This window comes from Podarcis gaigeae (genome assembly GCF_964106915.1).
Source record: "Podarcis gaigeae genome assembly, chromosome: 15".
NCBI classification, from domain to species: Eukaryota; Metazoa; Chordata; class Lepidosauria; order Squamata; family Lacertidae; genus Podarcis; species Podarcis gaigeae.
The window spans coordinates 13,882,535-13,904,080 of record NC_139692.1 but is presented as its reverse complement, the minus strand read 5'-3'; the positions used below and the strand labels follow the sequence as shown (position 1 = coordinate 13,904,080).

The following is a 21,546-nucleotide window of genomic DNA, read 5'->3' as shown; positions in this document are numbered from 1 at the left end:
GTCCTATTTTCCAGGGGACAGTCCTCTGTTTGAAGTTCTTTTTGGTCTAAGTCCAGTTTAAAGAGAACCTTAAGAGAAACCAGGGCTCTCAAAATTGCCCATTAACTGCTACATCTGGACAGTAGTACACTGGGGACATAGATCACCTAGTCAGTCTTCCCCGTACACTAGAGTGGGAACCTCAGTCCTAGGGGTCCTGGAGAAGGGCAGTAGGTCTGTGGTAGAGAATTTGCATGCAGAAGGACCCAGGTTCAAATCCCAGCATCTCCAAAAGTAGTTGGGAAAGACCTCTGCCTAAAACCTGGGAGAGACTTGCAGACAGTACTGAGCTAGATGGGCCAGTTGTCTAATTTGGTATAAGACAGTTTCATTATTGGATTTGGGGGTGGGGCTGAGGCTGAATTTTGAAAAATGACGGTGCTACTAATTTACCCAAAATTTAGCCAGGCATCTCCCAGAAGATATAAAAAGGGGCAGCACTGTTCACAGAAACCCAAAGAAACAAGCCTTGCAGCACTTCAAAGCAGGCATTGGAAACGTGGCTGTGCAGATGTTGGATCCGCCTCTCATCAGCCCCAGTCAGCCCAGCCAATGCCACGGTCAAGGTGCAGGAAGCTGGAGTTCAAGAACACCTAAATGCAAAACTTTAGCACCTAAAGGGCATTCATGCTCTTACATTCAACAACTGGACCATTTGCACACATAGTTGAGCTGCACATTTTCAGTCAGCACACAATAGCTGCGCAGTGTAAATTGGCAAGCGTGCACTCTTACAAACACTTGTACACGACACGAGTACAAGCCAACGTGTGAACGCATCTCTAGAATGAACATGTGCATGGGGGAAGGGCAGGATCCTCTTCCGAGATACGTGCGCTTGTTACAACACAGGGACCAATTGCAATGACGTGGTCCAGCAACCTGTGGGGAAGGGAGGGCTACATAATAGAAATGTTAGTCTGCTTGCCCAGAGCTTGAAAGATGATAAAATACCTGCGAGGGCAGACTGGCAGATGAAATTATTGGACTATGCGGAGATGGCAAGATTAACGTGGAAAATCAGAAACCGGGAGGATCAAAAGTGCAACAGAGAAGGGGGCAAATGTAGATAGTATTTAAAATACCACTGCAAACACATGAACTCTTGGGCAGGCTTTAAATAACTCCTGCAATGATACACAGACTTTGGGTATACGCAATGGAGGACTGTAAACTAAGGGGTGATATGATAGCCATGTTCAAATATATAAAAGGATGTCACATTGAGGAGGGAGAAAGGTTGTTTTCTGCTGCTCCAGAGAAGCGGACACGGAGCAATGGATCCAAACTACAAGAAAGAAGATTCCACCTAAACATTAGGAAGAACTTCCTGACAGAAAGAGCTGTTCGACAGTGGAATTTGCTGCCAAGGAGTGTGGTGGAGTCTCCTTCTTTGGAGGTCTTTAAGCAGAAGCTTGACAACCATATGTCAGGAGTGCTCTGATGGTGTTTCCTGCTTGGCAGGGGGTTGGACTCGATGGCCCTTGTGGTCTCTTCCAACTCTGATTCTATGAAACTAGATGGACTAATAATATGCAGTTGAAAAAGTTGCCTAAAGAACCCACGGAGGGGAGGAGGGAAGTCCTAGGATTCGAAACCACCTTGTGTAAAATTGTAACATTTGCAAGAATATCATTTCTGTGAATGAACATGTAAAATCAAATTAGAAAAATTATGTTAGTGGAGGTAGGAAGCCCGAGTGTCATCACCCTCTGCCTGACTCTTGTCTAGCAGATTCGGAGTGGAAAGGGTCTCAGCAACAGTTATTTGAAATCACTTTCTTCTGATCCCAGGGAGGAGAAAACAAGTCTCCAAAAATCTCCCTACAAGCGTGCAGGAGCAGTTTCTAGCCAAATACCGCACCGCGTCTACTCGGAAGCAAGAAGCCCCGCGGCGGGATGCAGAGAGGCGCTTCCTACTCCCGCGCCAGCCGGATCGGGACCGACGGCTTAAAGATACCGCGAGTTCGCATTAGTTAGCGAAGCGCTGGCTCCTCTGGCCTCGGGACGCCATTATGCTGCCTCACCCGGGCGGCCGGGACAGGAGGCGGAGCCGGCGCCGGATTCCTCCCCTCGGCCCCTCGCCACCGCCTCTTCCTCCCGGCTCTCTCCCAGTCTCTGCCCGGCTCTTGCTCTCGAAGCTCTTCGGCGGGAAACGCCGCTTGCTGATCAGCCGGGGAAGCGGCCCTCGCCGCTGGGCGGGTAAGGACAAAAAAATGGCCAAAAAGTGGAGAGGGAGGTTGGGCTGCTCCCCTTTCCTCTCGCTCTTCTTTCCTCCCCACGTGGGGCGGAGGAGGGTCTCTATTCTTAGGGAGCGGGGCGTGGGAGAGATGCTTTGGCTTGCCAGCCGACCCCCCCCCCCCACCGTGGGAGACTTTTCTTCCTTGTTTCCTTCGCGCATCCCGCTTTCCCCTCCCCGGAACGGCATGCATATGTTTCCCCAATTTGCCCTCCCAAACAACCCTGTGAGGTAGGCTCGGAGGGAGGGCCAAAGGAGCCTCGTCATGGCTTGAGTATTTGTGCTTTTCGTTGCTGTTTTAATAAGTCCATATTTCATATTGAAAATTAATTTTGCATATTAATTTAATAAGTCCATAGTTCAAAACAAAGAGACTTACAACTTCATTTAAAAAAACCAGCTCATTTCATTGGCTGTGCATGCACGTGCCCTTCTGCGTCCTAATGCACGGATGTTTTCAAAAGGGTGGGCGGCAATTCATATATGTTGTGTCTTTGCAGTTTTTGGTACCTTTCTGAAAAGTGAGCATGGGGGATATTTGAGGGAGGCACGTGTGTGTGTGTGTGTGTGTGTGTGTGTGAGAGAGAGAGAGAGTTCTGGGTTGGGATAAACTTTTGATTGAGAGCAGGAATTGGGGCAGATAAGGGATTTTTAGTTTTAAACTCTGATTTATATTCACGATCTGTTTTATGAATGCTGTTAAAATGCTACAATGGTTGAAAGCTGGTTTATGCAATAAATGGCCTGGCAGGTTTGCAGAAGCCCATGGCTGTAGGCAGTAAAGTTATGTCCTGTGTTGGGACCTGCATGCGACAAAAACAGTGCAGTGTGCTCCTCTTCAAGGTGCCATCCAGCTATGTCCTCTAGGAATCTCCATTTAAATCCACATTCTGTGGTTAATCTGCACTCCTCATTTTGCCGTTTTTGTGACTTTTTTTGGCCTCTTACGGTCCTCAATTTTTATTTATTTATTTCTCCAAACTTTTCTCTTGGATAAAGATAATCTAGGCGAATTGAGTTTGCTAATAGTATAGGATGTGTGGGCATTGTTATTGTTTTTTAAAATCCTCCCCCCCCCCCCAACATCCTGACAAAACTCAAGAGTGACTTTGCTGCAATCAGTAGGTGTAGCACTTCATCACTGTGTCTGCAGAACTGGAGAAAGCCTCACCTGTTGAATGACTTCCTGTCTAGCAGTTATTTAAAGTGTAAATGAGGGATGCAACAATGTGTATTGCAGAGAAGGCAACAAATGTTGAGTCATTCATGGAGTTCCTTTCATTTCTCATTAAAAAAACAAAACTTGAAACACAAGCTGTGTTGAACAAAATTCTGTGTAATTGAAAGCTTGTCCGAATTAAAGAAATTAGTGGTTGTAAAAGATTTGAATTTGTTTTGTCCTACTTGCCTTGTTTTGTGCAACCAGGCATTCTCTACAGTGGGTATTTCATTCCACAACACTTTTTAACAACTTGTTGACAGCAATTCAACAAGTGAGGTTCTACAGGCCTGCATAAAAAGGTATAGGAGATTAGAAGCCTTATTTGTACAGTACAGTGGTACCTCGGGTTACATACGCTTCAGGTTACAGACTCCACTAACCCAGAAATAGTACCTCGGATTAATAACTTTGCTTCAGGATGAGAACAGAAATCATGCTCCAGTGGCGCAGCGGCAGCAGGAGGCCCCATTAGCTAAAGTGGTGCTTCAGGTTAAGAACAGTTTCAGGTTAAGAACGGACCTCCGGAACGAATTAAGTACTTAACCCGAGGTACCACTGTACAATATTTAAAAAACCAAAATAATCCACATCCATCCCATAGTCTCTCTACTTCCGCCAGCCATGGAATATGTGCAGCTTGCAGATTTAACATATAGACTAAGAGAACAAGAAGAACAAACGTTTTGAGAAAACTGGATAATGTTTATTGAATATATGGGGGGAATTGTGTACACTTGAAAACGTTGGCAGCATTAAGATTAATTCAACCGTGTAAAAAAGTTTTGATGGATGTAATATAGTCGTACCTTGGAAGGCGAACAGAATCTGTTCTGGAAGTCCGTTCAACTTCCAAAACATTCGGAAACCAAGCACGGCTTCCGATTGGGTGGAGGAAACTCCTGCAGCCAATCGGAAGCTGCAGAAGCCCTGTCAGACGTTCGGGTTCCAAAGAACGTTCGCAAACTGGAACAGTCACTTCTGGGTTTGTGGCGTTCAGGAGCCAAAACATTCGAGAACTAAGGTGTTTGAAAACCACTGTGCACCTGTAATGGAATACTGAATGGTTTCGTTTATGTAAAATATTCAGGGATATAAGATATGCAAAGAGAAGAAGGGAAAGAGGAGAAGGGAAGTCATGGATATTTTAAGGATGTTTAAATGAGTATTCTAAATTGTAAAACAAAATTTAATAAAAATTATATATATAGACATAAACTTCAGTGTGCCTACTCTTCCCCTCCCCCCAATTTTTTTTATTGGTTTTCACAATATTATAAACAAACAAACACATAAGACAAACAAACATAAATCATAGCCTTATTGAAAATTACACTTATTAACTTTGTTAAGTGGCTTCCCCTTGGTTGAATTTCATTGCATTTCCTTTTAACGGTTTCCCAAGTCACAATTCTTATAAAATTTAACTTAAACATTAACATCCTTAAATCTTCACTTTATGAAATTAAACATATTAATTCATCACTTAACATAAATAAAATCCTCAGCCAATTAAGTATCTGCAAGCTGTTTTCATTTAGTTTAACTTAACATAGTTAACTAAATAATCATTAAATTTAATCCATTCTTCCTGATACTCCTCCTCCTTCTGGTCACGGACTCTTCCGGTTAGGTTGGCTAGCTCCGAAAAATCCATCATCTCAGTGCGCCTACTCTTGAGTAGGACTAGCACTGCGCACAACCCCTAGCATTCTGAGGTAAGACTCCTGTATTATCCCCTTTAGTGTTTTTTTCAGAAATAAGCTGCCTTATCCTGATCAGTCCATCTAGCTCAATGTTATCTACAATGGCTGACTGCAGCTCTCCCAAGATTTCAGATAGGGTTCTCTCTTAGCCTTACCTGAAGATGCTGGGGATTGAATGTGGGATCTACTTCATGCAAAGCAAATTCTCTGCCACTCCCCCCCCCCCTTTCTGCCTTGGCAGCCAAATACTTATGACCCTTGACTTCCGATTCCTTATTTCTTTGATCTGCAGAGTGTGTCCTGTTTGTCAAGATGGCCGTGCCTTTCGTGGAAGACTGGGACTTAGTGCAGACCCTCGGGGAAGGCGCTTATGGAGAGTGAGTATAGCTTAGGCAATACCATTCAACATATTATAATAAAGGTAAAGGGACCCCTGACCATTAGGTCCAGTCATGGGCGACTCTGGGGTTGCGGCGCTCATCTCGCTTTATTGGCTGAGGGAGCTGGCATACAGCTTCCGGGTCATGTGGCCAGCATGACTAAGCCGCTTCTGGCAAACCAGAGCAGCGCACGGAAACGCCGTTTACCTTCCCACTGGAGCGGTAACTATTTATCTACTTGCACTGGTGTGCTTTCAAACTGCTAGGTTGGCAGGAGCAGGGACCGAGCAAGGGGAGCTCACCCCGTCACGGGGATTCGAACTGCCGACCTTCTGATCGGCAAGTCCTAGGCTCTGGTTTAACCCAAAGTGCCACCCACGTCCCTTAACATACATGGAGGCAAATGAATGGTTCCAGAACAAGAGTAAACTGTAAATTGAAATTGCTGCTGTATTCTTGTGTCGAGGGTTGTCAAAAATCACAAGAGCTTTAATTTAGGTTGTTGAATTTGCTCATTTTTTTCCAGGAGGAGGAAATGTGTGCTGTGGCTGGCAAGCAAAGCTGAGACTTAACGCGTAATTTTTACTAATGGTGTTTGGTGAGGAAAGCCTATCTATAAAAACCCTGCTTTCAACTTTCTCTTTATAGAGTTCAGTTGGCTGTGAACAGACGCACGGAAGAAGCAGTGGCGGTGAAGATTGTTGACATGAAATGCGCTATAGAGTGCCCAGATCAGATTAAGAAGGAGATCTGCATTAACAAAATGTTAAATCACGAGAACATTGTCAAGTTTTACGGACATCGGCGAGAAGGCACTATTCAGTATCTGTTCCTAGAGTACTGCAGCGGGGGAGAACTCTTTGACCGAATAGGTACAGGGGGTTTTATGGGATAGGAAGGCAGGCCACAGAATGGTAATTGAATGAGGATGCTCTCCAAGGGTCAAATGGTTTATTTATTTAAGTCATCTATATACAGTCGTTCCTTGGATCCTGAACACCTTGCGACGTGAATGTTTTGTCTCCTGAACGCCACAAACTTGGAAGTGACTTCCAGTTTGTGAACGTTCTTCAAAACCCAAACGTCCGACAGGGCTTCTGTGGCTTCCGATTGGCTGCAGGAGCTTCCGCAGAAGCCGCGCCTTGGGTTTCCAAATGTTTTGGAAGTCGAACAGACTTCTGGAACAGATTCCTTTCGACTTCCGATGTACCACTGCAACTTGCATTTCAGGGATATTTAAACACATTAAAAGCAAGCCTCCTCTATGGTAGCCTGCAATCATTTTATGAACTTAAATCCAAACAAAAATGGTGTTTTCTGCTATCAATGCTACTGTGAAACATGGTGTTCAGTTTGTTACCAATAATGCCTTCGGCCATAACTATTTCAGAGCAAACAACCAGAAAGGTTATATTCATTAGAAACACTGCTATCACTGTGTAAATTTCATTAGTTTGTTTCTTCATGAAGCTATGGTGCCTTCCTTGCAGAGCCAGATGTAGGAATGCCTGAAGCAGAAGCACAGAAGTTTTTCCACCAGCTTATAGCTGGAGTCGTAAGTTTATTTATGTTGCTTTTTCAAGCTCTTTTTTGTGTGTGAAAGCAGGTTGAATGAATGCTTTCTATTAATGCCTTGTATCATTTTGAAAGGTCTACCTTCACAGTATAGGAGTAACACATCGGGATATTAAGCCTGAGAATCTGCTGCTAAATGGAATGGGTAAGAGAGAGAGACCGCTTTGTTCTTGTTGTTCTTGTTTAGTCGTTTAGTTGTGTCTGACTCTTTGTGACCCCATGGACCAGAGCACGCCAGACACTCCTGTCTTCCACTGCCTCCTGCAGTTTGGTCAAACTCATGCTGGTAGCTTTGAGAACACTGTCTGTGATGGGTTAAGGGGCTGCTTGTGCGTAAATGGTTGAGTTCTCAACTCATGCAATTAGTTTCTAAACTCTCCCAGTCCGCGGAGCCATGGGTGCATGGCTACCTCAATCGCTGGCAGAATCCGTCAGTGGGCGCTTCCGGAATTTATGCCAACATAAGAGTTCCTTAACGGAAACCCTCCTTCTGGATTCTCTGCGTGACAGTTTCCTGCGCGGAGTAGGCGTCCCCAGCGGAGGTCCTGAAACCTCTCCGCTGTTCTCACGGGAAGTATCTTGGAGCCATCCCTCCGACTGAGTTTCTGCGGGAACTCTCTCCCCCTGCTGGTTCCTTCCTCAGCATCCAAGGGTCTCCTAGCCTCCTTGAGCCCTTCCACCACCTGACTCTCCGATGGCAGTTCCCTGACACTGTCCAACCATCTCGTCCTCTGTCGTCCCCTTCTCCTTGTGCCCTCCATCTTTCCCAACATCAGGGTCTTTTCCAGGGAGTCTTCTCTTCTCATGAGGTGGCCAAAGTATTGGAGCCTCAGCTTCACGATCTGTCCTTCCAGTGAGCACTCAGGGCTGATTTCCTTCAGAATGGAGAGGTTTGATTTTCTTGCAGTCTCAAGAGTCTCCTCCAGCACCAGAATTCAAAAGCATCAATTCTTCAGCGATCAGCCTTCTTTATGGTCCAGCTCTCACTTCCATACATCACTAATTTCTTTAGTTCAGTATCAATTTCCCACAAGTGAAAAAGCAGGCCCGCATTTTGGATGGGAAAGCAACAAGTCCTCTCTGTTACTAACACCAAACATCAAGCAGTCAGAGGACTTGGGTTTGGTTTTTTTTAGCATTTCACTTGGCTGTCCTTGATTCGGGGCAGCAATAGAACACTTAATGCCTGCTTATGTAGACATGGCCCACTAGTACCAATGGGATATTTTTAAGCAGGCAAACTAAGGAGCAGGGTAGATTACCGTATTTTTCAATCCATTGGACGCACCGGACCATAGGAGGGAGAGAATAGGGAATTTTTTTTTTATTGTTCTCCCCCTCTAAAACAAGGTGCGTTCAAGGTACATTCACCCGGGCTTGTGGGGCTGGCGGTGGGGGGAAGCAGTGGCGTAGCGTGGGGGGTGCAGGGGGACCGGCCGCACCGGGCGCAACATCTGGGGGGGTGCGCTTGCTGCCTCCGGAGTCGCCGAAGAGCCTCGGGCGCAGGCTGTAGCAGAGCCCCATGTCTTGCGGAACCGACGAGCTGTGCGCGCGTCCGGGCTGAAGGCGTCCGGCAGGCAGTGGCTCTCAGCGCTCGCCACAGTCCCCACGTGTCAGGGCTGCGGAGGGCGCGCCAGGCAGCCCCTCCTCACAGCCCCGCCGCCGCTTCTGCAGCTGCTGGGCCATGTTGCATTTTCCTCGCCTCTCTGCCCTCCTCCGGGCAAGCGGCGTCGTTTGGGCGGCAGCGCCAGCGGCAACTCGCCTCAGATCACCTGACACGGACCCGCTGCCGCCGCCATGGCTACCTTACCGTAAATACCCCAGCCCAGGCAGCAGCAAGAAGAAGCTGGCAGCAGCGGTAGGTTGGGGCGCAAATTACTTGCCTTGCCCCGGGTGCTGACAACCCACGCTATGCCGCTGAGGGGAAGCGCTGCTTTCCCCCACCGCCAGCCTCAATAATCCCTGAAGCCTTTAGAGCGCAGCGCCCGCTGTCCTGAAGAGGCTGTGCGTGCAGCCATCCCCAAGCTAGAAGAGCGAGACGGAGCCCTCCGCAGTGCTCCGTCTCCCTGTTCTGGCTTTGGGCTTAGCGGCGGAGCCTGCATTCGCTCTATAGGACGCACACACATTTCCCCTTAGTTTTTGGAGGGGGAAAAAGTGCGTCCTATAGAACGAAAAATACGGTAGTATCAGTGACAAATTTCTGAGCTGGCATACTTGAAAGGACCATTTTTGAAAGGTTAAATGTTTGTGTCTTTAGATCAATGTTACTTTAGTGCAGGGGTCAGCAAACTTTTTCAGCAGGGGGCCGGTCCACTGTCCTTCAGACCCTGTTGCGAGGCCGGACTATAATTTGAAGGGAAAAAAATATGAACAAATTTCTGTGCCTCACAAATAACCCAGAGATGCATTTTAAATAAAAGGACACATTCTACTCATGTCAAAACACGCTGATTCCCGGGCTGTCCGCAGGCCGGATTAAGATGGCGATTGGGCCGGATCCAGCTCCCAGGCTTTAGTTTGCCTACCCATGCTTCATTGTGCCTCAAACAAAGATGATGAATTAGAATGATGTGCAAGATACCTTCTTTATGCTTGTATTTGTTTAGATAATCTCAAAATCTCTGACTTTGGACTAGCAACTGTGTTTAAGTACAATGGCCGTGAGCGATTGTTGAACAAGATGTGTGGCACCCTCCCGTACATCGCTCCAGAAGTCCTTAAAAGAAAAGAATTCCATGCCGAGCCAGTTGATGTTTGGTCATGTGGAATCGTACTCACTGCCATGTTGGCCGGAGGTAAGAGCTACACAAGTTTTAATTCGTTTTATTAACATTAGTTTGTTGATAATGTTTCCTGCTTGGCAGGGGGTTGGACTCGATGGCCCTTGTGGTCTCTTCCAACTCTATGATTCTATGATAAGGATTTGCCTCTTAAAACTAATGCTCTACATTTACACAACAGGGATGCAGATCAGTAGTGTGCCTTGGTGTATTATCTCTTGGGAATTCAGGATATTTATTAAGCTGTGGTTCTTGATCTAGTTCATTACAGTGGTACCTTGGTTCTCAAACTTAATCCGTTCCAGGTCCATTCCAAAACCAAAGCGTTCCAAAACCAAGGCGTGCTTTCCCATAGAAAGTAATGTAAAATGGATTAATCTGTTCCAGACTTTTAAAAACAATGCCTAAAACACCAATTTAACATGAATTTTACTCTCCAACGAGACCATTGATTCATAAAATGAAAGCAATAAACAATGTACTGCAGTCACACAATCAGTCCATCAGTAGCTGAACTGGGTTCCACACAGTCACAAAAACAAAACAAAAAGAGCCGCAAAAACAAAAATGTAAAATGAATAGCAAAACCAGACAGACCTCAACGTAACACTCAAAACGGAAGTGTGGCACTCAGATCAGAAGCGTAACACTCAAATCGGAGTACGTTCGGCTTCCAAAAAAGGTTCGCAAACCAGAACACTTACTTCTGGGTTTGCAGTGTTTGGATTCCAAGTTGTTTGAGTACCAAGGTGTTTGAGAACCAAGGTACCACTGTAATAATCTACAGGCCTTCACGATTCAGCAGAACAAATATGCTGGTGGGGAGGGGACATTAAAAAAACAGAGAAAGGCCCATGTACATTTTTCATTCTTGAAAAATTTAAGCAAGAGTAGAACAACCAACACCCACAGCAGTTCTGCAAAAGTTGCTGGCTGATCTTATTAACTTGAAGTACAAACTTAGTGACTGATTCGGTTACATGAGATGAGGCGCCCATGGCTTGGAAGGTCGTACACCACTCTAAAGCTTGAGTTGCAAAGGGAGCCATCAGAGGACAAATACAAATGGTTCTTTTTTCTCTTTAAAAATGATACCATAGTAGCACATTTATTAGCACACAGTTACGCAATTCATATATGGAGTGCCGCTAAATCTTCTTTCCAGTGTAGCTAAGGGGAGATTGTTGAAGCTAATTAATTACCCTCTAACCACCACTGTCTGTATGGTTACTCCCAAGAGGACATCTCTCCAACTGTCTACCACAAGAAAGCTCTCCTCTCCACAAGAAAGCTATGTGAACTTTCCCCTCTCCTTCAATACATCCTTTTAAAATATTTATATATTTTTAGATCAAATTTAAGCAGATAGAATAAAAGCACAAGCATTTTGACCAATTCAACACCAAAAGTAGCAATAATATGCCACAACAAATTTCCAGTGTTTTGATAAACCTGCAAGATACTGCATTTTTTTTTTAATGCTTTGGAAGGAAGAGCCATTTAAGTTAAAGCATTCTATACATTCAGCATAGAACGTTCATTTATAAATGTGTTGCCAAAACCAGCATTTAAAATAATAATAATAATAATAGTAATAATAATAATAAGAAGAATGAATTCTTCACAGTTTTAACAGCATACAACTACTGACTCTCTCAGTGGTAGATAATTTCATATAGTTTTAAATATTGCAAGCAGCCCTGAGCAGTGCTTTTGCACCAGAAGGGTAGGATATAAATGTTGTAATATATATAATAAAATTAATTTTAAAACAAGTGTATCTGCAAGAATTTTTCAAGGGATTTAGCTTACTGCATAAATCTGGAGCATATTGCATAGTAACCATGTTTTCTGATAGTGTGACATTTGTAGCCAAGCTGGAACAGAAAAAAAGAAATCGCTGGAGATTTTCCTTGCTCACAGCTTTAATGGATACTATTCTACCAGTCTAAGTAGTTATTAATTCCACGTTTTGAATTTGCTGTGTAACTAATGTAGTTATTAGTGACCTTATTATAACCCTTGGGTGTGTCTCTTCCTCCTAAAATGCTAACATCCATTTGGTTGAAACCCAAATACATTCTTAGTTTGTCCCCAGATCACTGACAAGTTTTGTCAAGAAATGTGGCTTTCTTTCTTGCAGAATTGCCATGGGACCAGCCTGTTGACACATGTCAAGAATACTGTGATTGGAAAGAAAAGAAAACATATTTGTCACCATGGAAGAAGATAGACTCGTTGCCACTAGGTACAGACCTTTACTGGCTGTTTTTATATTTACTTGGCAGGCAGTCTTGATAGCTTTGCTAAGAAATGTGTGTGTTATTTTTCTCAGTACAGATCATATCCTCCAAAGAACATCTTTAAAGGTTGGGTGACTCTGGTTCATGTAAAAATTGTAATGATTTATTTGGAAAGCCACAATGTTTGAGGGCATCTCAATTGAATTGCAAGCCATTGCCACAGAAGGTGGACAATTTCAGGAACTTGTAGGCCATGCATATAAACAAATTCTTTATTTCTTTGTAGCTTTACTCCTCAAACTATTAACTGAGGACCCCGCATCAAGGCTTACTATTGAAGACTTAAAAAAGGACAGGTGGTACACAAAAGCTTTAAAGAAAGGTAATTTTAAAAAATAAATTCATGTGAATTTTGTATGTAGCTGCATATTTGAAATCTTTTCACATCTGAAAATGGTTCAGTTGACATCTCTCATATATGCCACTGAAAGGAGTGAGTTATATATTTAAAGATATTGATATTTACAATTTAGGTGGCTCACCCTGTTTTAATCTTACTTGAGGATAGATTTTGCTTGCCTTTTCATCCCCTTTGCTGATCAGTCCCATTTATCAAGGTCTGCTACTAATAAGGGCTCATCTTGGGTTAATCCAGGCTTCCTCAACCTCGGCCCTCCAGATGTTTTGGGACTACAATTCCCATCATCCCTGACCACTGGTCCTGTTAGCTAGGGATCATGAGAGTTGTAGTCCTAAAACATCTGGAGGGCCGAATTTGCCTATGCCTGAAATCGGTACATTCACGTTTGAGTCTAGGATGAAAACCAGTGTAAATCATTCCAATATTATGATTCTGCACACACACCCCTCCCTTGTGACATGTGGGAGCACCAATCTAAATGAAAAATGTGATGTGGAAAGCCTCCTTAGTCACTTTGAATCAACATTTTAATTAGCTCTAACAATGGGAAGAAGTTGTTGGCCTCAGAATTCTGCAGATCATTTGGCAGTTCTATTGCAATTATTTGATCCCACCATTCATGAAGTTTGAATACAGTGGTACCTTGGTTCTCGAATTTAATCTGTTCAGGGAGTCCGTTCGGCTCCCAGAATGGTTCACAAACCAAGGCGTGGCTTCCGATTGGCTGCAGGAGCATCGGATGTTCAGCTTCCAAAGAACATTCGCAAACCGGAACAATCACTTCTGGGTTTGCAATGTTCGGGAGCCGATTTGTTCGACAACTAAGCCGTTCAACTACCAAGGTACCACTGTCAGTGGTTTTGAGTTTACATTAGTGTTCACAAATACAAGTGATGTGCGTTTAGCTTCTTTTGGTCTTAGGAAGAATGACAAGCTGGCACACAGCACCTTTGGAAAGGTTGGAGCCATTAAAAAACAACAGCAACAATCCAATCATTTTACTTGGGATTTACTATGTACTTAACAGTGAATGACAAAACTAATGCCCGCCCCCTTTGAAAACTGAGTACTAGTTTTTCTTTCTAGGCATCAAGCGGCCTCGAGTCTCATCGGGGGGACTATCCGATTCCCCAGGGTGTTTTTCTAAGCACATCCGATCCGATACGGACTTCTCTCCAGTGAAAAGTGCACGCAGGTGAAAATATATATTCGTTCATTGTGTCCAACACACAGGCAAAAGCATGTGTGTATGTGATGTCTGGCTAATATTTTTAACTTGATGGGGAACTTTTTATTTTTTACTCTGAAGCTCTGCAATGACTTATTCTGTGCTGCCATATCTTAAGACGTGTTCCACAAGTAACAAAACCAGAGGTGATCTATGGCATGTCTGCACTGTGCCACTAGGCTGCAGTAGCCAGTTTAACAGAGCCAGATCTTCTCTTCCTTCTTGCCCCTCCTTCGCTGCATTGTTGCCTGCCCCCTTGATCTGACAGAATAGTAGCAAAACAACTCATACACAGAGAGCGAGGGCAGCAGCGGAGATGGTTTTGTATCTGAAAGCACTCATTCTATCCTGTTTAAATACCAAAGTTGGGGAATTTTGGGGACTTTAATATGAGGATTAATCTGTTGGTTCTAGCGTCTGGGTTTTATTTAAGTGCAGGACAAAATGGGCAAAGGTGGGGGTATGTTTTAAGTCTTGCAGAGCATAACAAAGTAATATGTTCAAGTTGTGTGGTAAATGCTACTGTCGAGGCTATGTGTGTTTTATGATTCTGCAAGCATGCAATGCAGAAAACAAGTGACTTTTTACATTGAGCAGGGGTGGCCAACTCCCAAGAGACTGTGAACTACTCAAAGAGTTAAAAAACTGGCAGTGATCTACCCCCTTTTAGGGGTTCAGATCAAAGTTGTTGAGCTTTCTTTAAATCCCCTGACCATTAGGTCCAGTTGTGACCGATTCTGGGGTTGCGACGCTCATCTCGCTTTATTGGCCGAGGGAGCCGGCGTACAGCTTCCGGGTCATGTGGCCAGTTAACCTAAACATTAACATCCTTAAATATTCACTTTATGAAATTAAACATGTTAATTCATCACTTAACATAAATAAAATCCTAAGCCAATTAAGTATCTGCAAGCTGTTTTCATTTACTTTAACTTAACATATTTAACTAAATAATCATTAAATTTAATCCACTCTTCCTGATACTCCTCTTCCTTCTGGTCACGGACTCTTCCGGTTAGGTCGGCTAGCTCCGAAAAATCCATCATCTCAGTGCGCCTACTCTTGAGTAGGACTAGCACTGCGCACAACCCCTAGCATTCTGAGGTAAAGGTAAAGGGACCCCTGACCATTAGGTCCAGTCGTGACCGACTCTGGGGTCACAGCGCTCATCTCGCTTTATTGGTGGAGGGAGCCGGCGTACAGCTTCCGGGTCATGTGGCCAGTATGACTAAGCTGCTTCTGGTGAACCAGAGCAGCGCACGGCAACGCCGTTAACCTTCCCGCCGGAACGGTACCTATTTATCTACTTGCACTTTGACGTGCTTTCGAACTCCTAGGTTGGCAGGAGCAGGGACCGAGCAACGGGAGCTCATCTCATCGCGGGGATTCGAACCGCCAACATTCTGATCAGCAAGTCCTAGGCTCTGTGGTTTAACCCACAGCGCCACCCGCATCCCTAAGGAGCTTTCTTTAGGGAGGAGGAAAGCCCCGTTCTTGGGGGGTGCAGGGCAAAAATGTTGAGCTTTTTTTTTTATGGGAAGCCTAAGTTGTTGTTGAGCTTCTTTGCATCAAAACAACACCACCACAAACTGGCTTATAAGTCTAAAACCAAAATTGCTAGAATAGAGATAGACTTGTAACCATTCAAGCATAAATAATGACAAAAATTGCCAAGAAAAAGGCCGACTTAATGCCCAGTTATGAGGACCAATGCATGTAGCGGTTAACTCCCGGGGAAAAAAAAGTTCTAGACAATGTGTTCTTGTGCCATTTAGGAACGTAACACCGCTTTGTTTTCATTGCTGCAGTGAGGAGAAAAAGACCTGCTCCAATTCTCAGCCGGAACCCGGCACTGGACTTTCTTTGTGGGATAGCGGTCCAGCTGGCATCGATAAGCTCGTGCAAGGCATCAGCTTCTCCCAGCCAGCTTGCCCTGAACACATGCTGCTCAACAGCCAACTACTTGGCACTCCCAGTTCTTCCCAGGTAACTTGGTCTGGTGGCTTGGCTATCGACTTTCGTTGCTTTTGGAACTTGTAGAGGCCCTTGTGCTTTTGTTTTGCACCGTAACAGCAACCCGCCCCCCCAATTTAATGCTTCAGCACTCGGAAAAAAAATATACACCCTTGTGCAAATTAATTGAAACAAACAATGTAGTTTATTGTACAAAACTCACATACAGTGGTACCTCGGGTTACATACACTTAAGGTTACATATGCTTCAGGTTACAGACTCCGCTAACCCAGAAATATTACCTTGGGTTAAGAACTTTGCTTCAGGATGAGAACAGAAATCGGGCTCCAGCAGCGCAGCAGCAGCAGGAGGCCCCATGAGCTAAAGTGGTGCTTCAGGTTAAGAACGGACCTCCGGAGCAAATTAAGTACTTAACCTGAGGTACCACTGTATACATGTACAAACCTCACAGATACCTATATTAGTAACGGATATGACCTTCGCTATTTTTAAGCAGCACTTGAACACGGTTTGGCATGGAGTCTACTAGTTTTGAACATTCACTGTACCACACTTAAATCAGTGCCTGAATGACCATCTCCATAGTCTTCCAGTCTACAGCATGGAGACTTTTGCATATAGCCCACAAATTCTCAATGGGATTTACGTCTGGGGAATTCCCTGGCCAATCAAGTACCTGTAGTTGCTGCTCTGTCAGGAATTTCTTCACTGCTTTCAATGTGTGACAGGGGGATAGGTCCTGCTGCAATATCCCAGTACCGCCAAGATACCTCTTTTCCAGCTCTGGAATAACTCTTTCGTAGAACCTCAATATATTGTGGCGAGAGCATCATTCCTTCTATTGGCTGCAGGCTTCCGACACCATAATGATCAACTGACTTTTTGTGTTTGTTTTGAGTACAGGATTACGAGTAAGATAGAAAACATGCCTTGTTTCAGTTAATTTGCACAAGGGTGTATATATTTGGTTCATGCACAGGACACCTATATTTTTAAATGATTGCTATGCAATTCTTTAGCATCATAAAACAATGCAAAGCCTTGATGAAAACTCGACATTCGTTTTACCCTTCAGCTGACTTCTGGTGTCTTCCGTTCCTTTCTCTCTTAGAATTCATGGCAGCGCTTAGTGAAGAGAATGACCCGTTTCTTTTTGAAGCTGGATGCTGACCAGTCTTACCACGTATTGAAGGAGGTTTGCCAAAAAATGGGCTACGTCTGGAAGAAGGGCTGCACAAACCAGGTGCGAATTAATTGTGTGTGTCCATCACACACAAGATGGACAGACAGGCATTGTGGTGTAGGCACGATAGATGGCAGCAAGAGAGAGGGTCTTCTCAGTGGGTGATATTTTATTGAATTTTCACAATAAAAAGATTATAAACAATAAATAAAGAAAATACCAAAAAAGATACAAAACCACAAAAGTACAAAAACACAAAAATACAAACACTCAACCTAAAAAAGAAGAAAAAGAGAAGAAAAAAGAAAAGACTCCTTTCAAATTCATATCCTTCGTAGCCTTATTTTCTTGACTTCCACCCACCATCCTTTCTTGTATTCCACTTCTAATTTAATTTAGCAAATTCATTTGGGTGCATCAATATTATGGAACACCTGGCCCTGTGAGACATGGGCCATTCCTTCTCTGGTAGTTGTTGTTGTTGCTGCGTGGTACATCCATTTTTATTCTGTCAGTTGGCAGGAAAAACCTGCTCTAAAAGTCGTGATTTGTCTGTGATGCTTGCTTTTGTTGTATTTTTAATTCTTCTCTTTTGCATTTTTGTTTGTTGCTTTATTTTATTCAGCGTAATTTTCTTATATTTTCACGCTGTGATTTTAAGTTGTAAGCAGCACTGAGTAGGGCAGGTAATGTTAAAAAATAAAATTAATTTGCATATACATACTTTAAAGCAGTGCTTTTTTCCCTGGGGGGAGGCAGGGGTATGCGTACCCCTAAATATATTTTTAGAAAAAAAGCACTGCTTGTATGCATTTGCATACAAAATAAATATATGTGATTTGTTGTAACTAGGAGATACACAGTGTCCTGGAAGAAATTGTTATTTTTTAATTCAAGGCCTGTTGGGGAGCTCTTTAGACAGATCCTCATTTGGTTGCTAGTGAGAAAAATAGTGTGAAGGCTGCCGTAAACTTAGAGAGCCTAACTTTGCAACTCCAGAGATTTATTTTTTGATTTGATTTGATTTGTATGCCACCTTATATCGGCAGACCTCACGGCGGTTCATAGCATAAAAAGAGTGAGCATTATTGATTGTAAATATGCTTTGTAAACCTCTTTCCCCTGATAAAATACTTGTTTTCCTTCTAAGGTTACCATATCAACCACAGATAGAAGAAACAACAAACTGATTTTCAAGGCAAACCTCTTAGAAATGGATGACAAAATACTTGTTGACTTCCGCCTGTCTAAGGTATATACAAAGTTAACCAGCGCATTTCATTCTAAGGATAAGAAGGATGCCTTGGCACTTGTAGTAGATGTTACCTAACCAGTCAAACTTACTTAAATAGGAATAAAGCTACATTTTTACCTAGCACAATAGAAAGCAAAGATTTTATTCGACCTGGGTTTTTTAATCTCTTGAGAGATTTGCAAATTGTGGGGAGAATGTTTTATGTGCGGGAATAGTACTTGGGCTCCATCCAGTGGTAGCTCCTCAGTATTACAGAAGGTTTTCACACTGCCAGCTGCCAACATGTTCTGATTCAGAATATTATATTTGCCATTGTAGTCATTTTATTTTCTAATCTGTTCTAGCATACTATATGGGCTGGGGCTGGCAGTTAGCCTTCTGCTTGGTTCAAGAGTTGCAGGGTGCTTAGTGGAAAACAGCTATGTGGATGAAAGCGCTCTATGTGAGGCTACCTTTGAAGGTGACCCGGAAACTACAACTAATCCAGAATGTGACAGCTAGACAGGAGAATGTTCTTTGGAAACCTAATATCCAACAGGGCTTCTGATTGGCTGCGGGAGCTTCCTGCAGCCAATCGGAAGCTGCACTTTGGTTTCCAAATGTTTTGGAAGTCGAACGGACTTCTGGAACGGATTCCGTTCGACTTCCGAGGTACGGCTGTACTCATAATGTTGTTTACTTCCCGGCCCCTAAGGAAGTTAGATTAGCTTCAACCAGAGCCAGGGCCTTTTCTACACTGGCTCCGGCCTGGTGGAATGCTATGCCTCATGATACCAGGGCCCTGCAGGATCTGATTTCTTTTCGCAGGGCCTGTAAGACAGAGTTGTTCCGCCTGGCCTTTGGCTTGGACCCAATTTGATTCCCTCCCCCTCTTTCTTTTTTCTTTTTCCTATCTCCTCCTGCGATGAGGCTGCATTTTAATATTTTAATGTTTCAGTATTTTAATTGTTGTATTTTAATCTTGTTTTTAAGTTGTATTCATTCAACTTGTTTTTATTATTGCTTGTTAGCTGCCCTGAGCCCGGCCTTGGCTGGGGAGGGCGGGGTATAAATAAAAATTGTTATTATTATTGTTACCTCCCTCTTGTATCATTTCTCTAGCTAATGCATGCCCTTCCAATGACATATACTGACTTGGATTCTTTCCCCACCTCCCTTCCCTATGCAGGGTGACGGCTTGGAGTTCAAGAGGCATTTCCTGAAGATCAAAGGGAAGCTGAGTGATGTCGTCAGCACACAGAAGCTGTGGCTTCCTGTCACATGATGACATGGTGGTTGAGAGCGGTTCTGTTTTGATTCAGCGGCTTCTGCTAAGGGACAGTCATGCCTGCCGCACCCCAAACTCCAGTCTTTCAATGGAAATCTTTTGTTTTGTTTAGGTTTTATGGGGATAGGCGTTAAAGCTATCCACATATGGTAACAGGCAATAACTGTTGTGAAGTTGCACATTTGCAATGGTTGGCTGGGGTATCTCACCCTTGATTACGATCATGAAAGTCACGAGTGGCTTAGCTTAGTTCACATTCTTGACTTAGAAGTGGTGGTTTTTTTTGTAGGTTGCTCAAGCTCCTCATCCATATACATGTGTTTTCCTTCTTTTTCCCCATAGTAAAAAAAAATTCAGACTGAGCTTGAAAGTTGCTCCTTTGTAAAGCATAACATGAGTCTTATCATGCTCCTTCGATGACTTTGGTTTTAAAACAACAACAAAAAAACATAAGTTGATGTTATATAAACATGATAAGAGTTGTAGGAATGTTAGGTCCAGAATAAGGTCCTTCTCAAATCACTTGACTCAGTTTATGATAATTTGCTCCTAAAGTCAGGGCTTCTGAATGAAGCTATACAGTTGCAGTTCATTGCTTTCGGTTTCTACTGTCACCCTTGAGAAAACATAAAGCCCAGTGGTTGTTTTTAGCATCAGTTCCAATTTTAAAACATTTTTTTTCTATTTTTAGGGTAAAATTTTCTCCCCTCTAATCCTTAATAGGTCTGATTAGACTGGCTGAGCCTCTAAAGTATAAGTGGGCAAACCAGGGTGGGCAAAGATAATGGGTTTTGTAGTCTAAGAACATCTTGTGGGACCATAGGTGCCCCAGGGTTTCCCAAACTTGGGTCTCCAGCTGTTTTTGGACTACAACTCCCATCATCTCTAGCTAGCAAGACCAGTGGTCAGGGATGATGGGAACTATAGTGCAAAATAGCTGGAGGCCCAGGTTTGGGAAACACCGGTCTAAATGGAAAGAGATGTAATGGATTAACAGACCCCTCACTCTTTTTATTTCCTTTTGTACTGTTCTGTCTTTCGGGAAGCAAACTTGTTTCTAACTGGTTAAACTTGAATGTACCATGCAAACACACTAGAGTGGAGGTGGCCAGATACTAGACTGCAGCTGTCATCGTTCCTGACCTTTGACCATGCTGGATCGGGCTGATGGGGAGTTGTAGTCCAGCAAAATCCGGAGGGCACCAGGTTGGCTACCCCTGCACTAAGAGAGTAAGGGGATGACACACAAACCTTGTTTCTGACCATACTTCCTGACCCATACTTAAATCTACAAAACTGTGAATTTTTAACGTGTCTGTAAAGAAAATAAAACAATTTGCAAAATAAAGAATGATCTCGGATTAAAAGAACGCTGTCAGTGTATAGCATGCAAGAGGGATCCTGATAATTCCCTCTTGTAGCAAGGTGGTTTGGAATAAACTATATCACAAAGGGATATATGCTTGGGCGACCAAAACGGGGGGAAATATCTCTGGGGAACTTGACTTTTGTGTTAAATTGAGAGAATTCTAGGGGTTTCAGTAACTGAAGATCTTGTAGGAAGATGTGGTGTGGTATACAGTGTGTTTCCATTGATACTTGTACAGTAGAACCTCAGTTTCCGAACAAAATCCGTTCCAGAAAACCGTCCGAAATGTTTGAAAACCCAAAACTCAATACAGAAGCCTCAATACAACGTTGTTGTCGTTTAGTCGTTTAGTCGTGTCCAACTCTTCGTGACCCCATGGACCAGAGCACACCAGGCACTCCTGTCTTCCACTGCCTCCCGCAGTTTGGTCAAACTCATATTGGTAGCTTCGAGAACACTTTCCGACCATCTCGCCCTCTGTCGTCCCCTTCTTGTGCCCTCCATCTTTCCCAACATCAGGGTCTTTTCCAGGGAGTCTTCTCCTCATGTGGTGGCCAAAGTATTGGAGCCTCAGCTTCACGATCTGTCATTCCAGTGAGTACTCAGGGCTGATTTCCTTCAGAATGGATAGGTTTGATCTTTTTGCAGTCCATGGGACTCTCAAGAGT

At 43.7% G+C, this 21,546-nt stretch overlaps 1 protein-coding gene across 2 annotated transcripts; it reads left to right on the top strand.

The window, feature by feature from the left end:
• Positions 1 to 1,632: 1,632 nt before the first annotated feature.
• CHEK1 (checkpoint kinase 1) lies at positions 1,633 to 20,879 on the top strand. Of its 2 annotated transcripts, XR_014558137.1 has the most exons (14): positions 1,633 to 2,240; positions 5,495 to 5,579; positions 6,231 to 6,454; positions 7,073 to 7,137; positions 7,233 to 7,302; positions 9,764 to 9,952; positions 12,081 to 12,185; positions 12,467 to 12,562; positions 13,688 to 13,796; positions 15,638 to 15,815; positions 16,916 to 17,047; positions 18,138 to 18,239; positions 19,411 to 20,342; positions 20,447 to 20,879. XR_014558137.1 is itself a non-coding variant. In XM_083713611.1 (13 exons), the coding sequence occupies exons 1-13, from the start codon at positions 2,054 to 2,056 to the stop codon at positions 19,504 to 19,506; spliced, it is 1,638 nt and encodes a 545-aa protein (XP_083569737.1). In that variant the 5' UTR covers positions 1,633 to 2,053; the 3' UTR covers positions 19,507 to 20,879. The 2 variants fall into 2 exon arrangements, 1 of the variants encoding a protein (XP_083569737.1); XM_083713611.1 differs by having other exon boundaries at positions 19,411 to 20,879.
• The last annotated feature ends 667 nt before the right edge of the window (positions 20,880 to 21,546 follow it).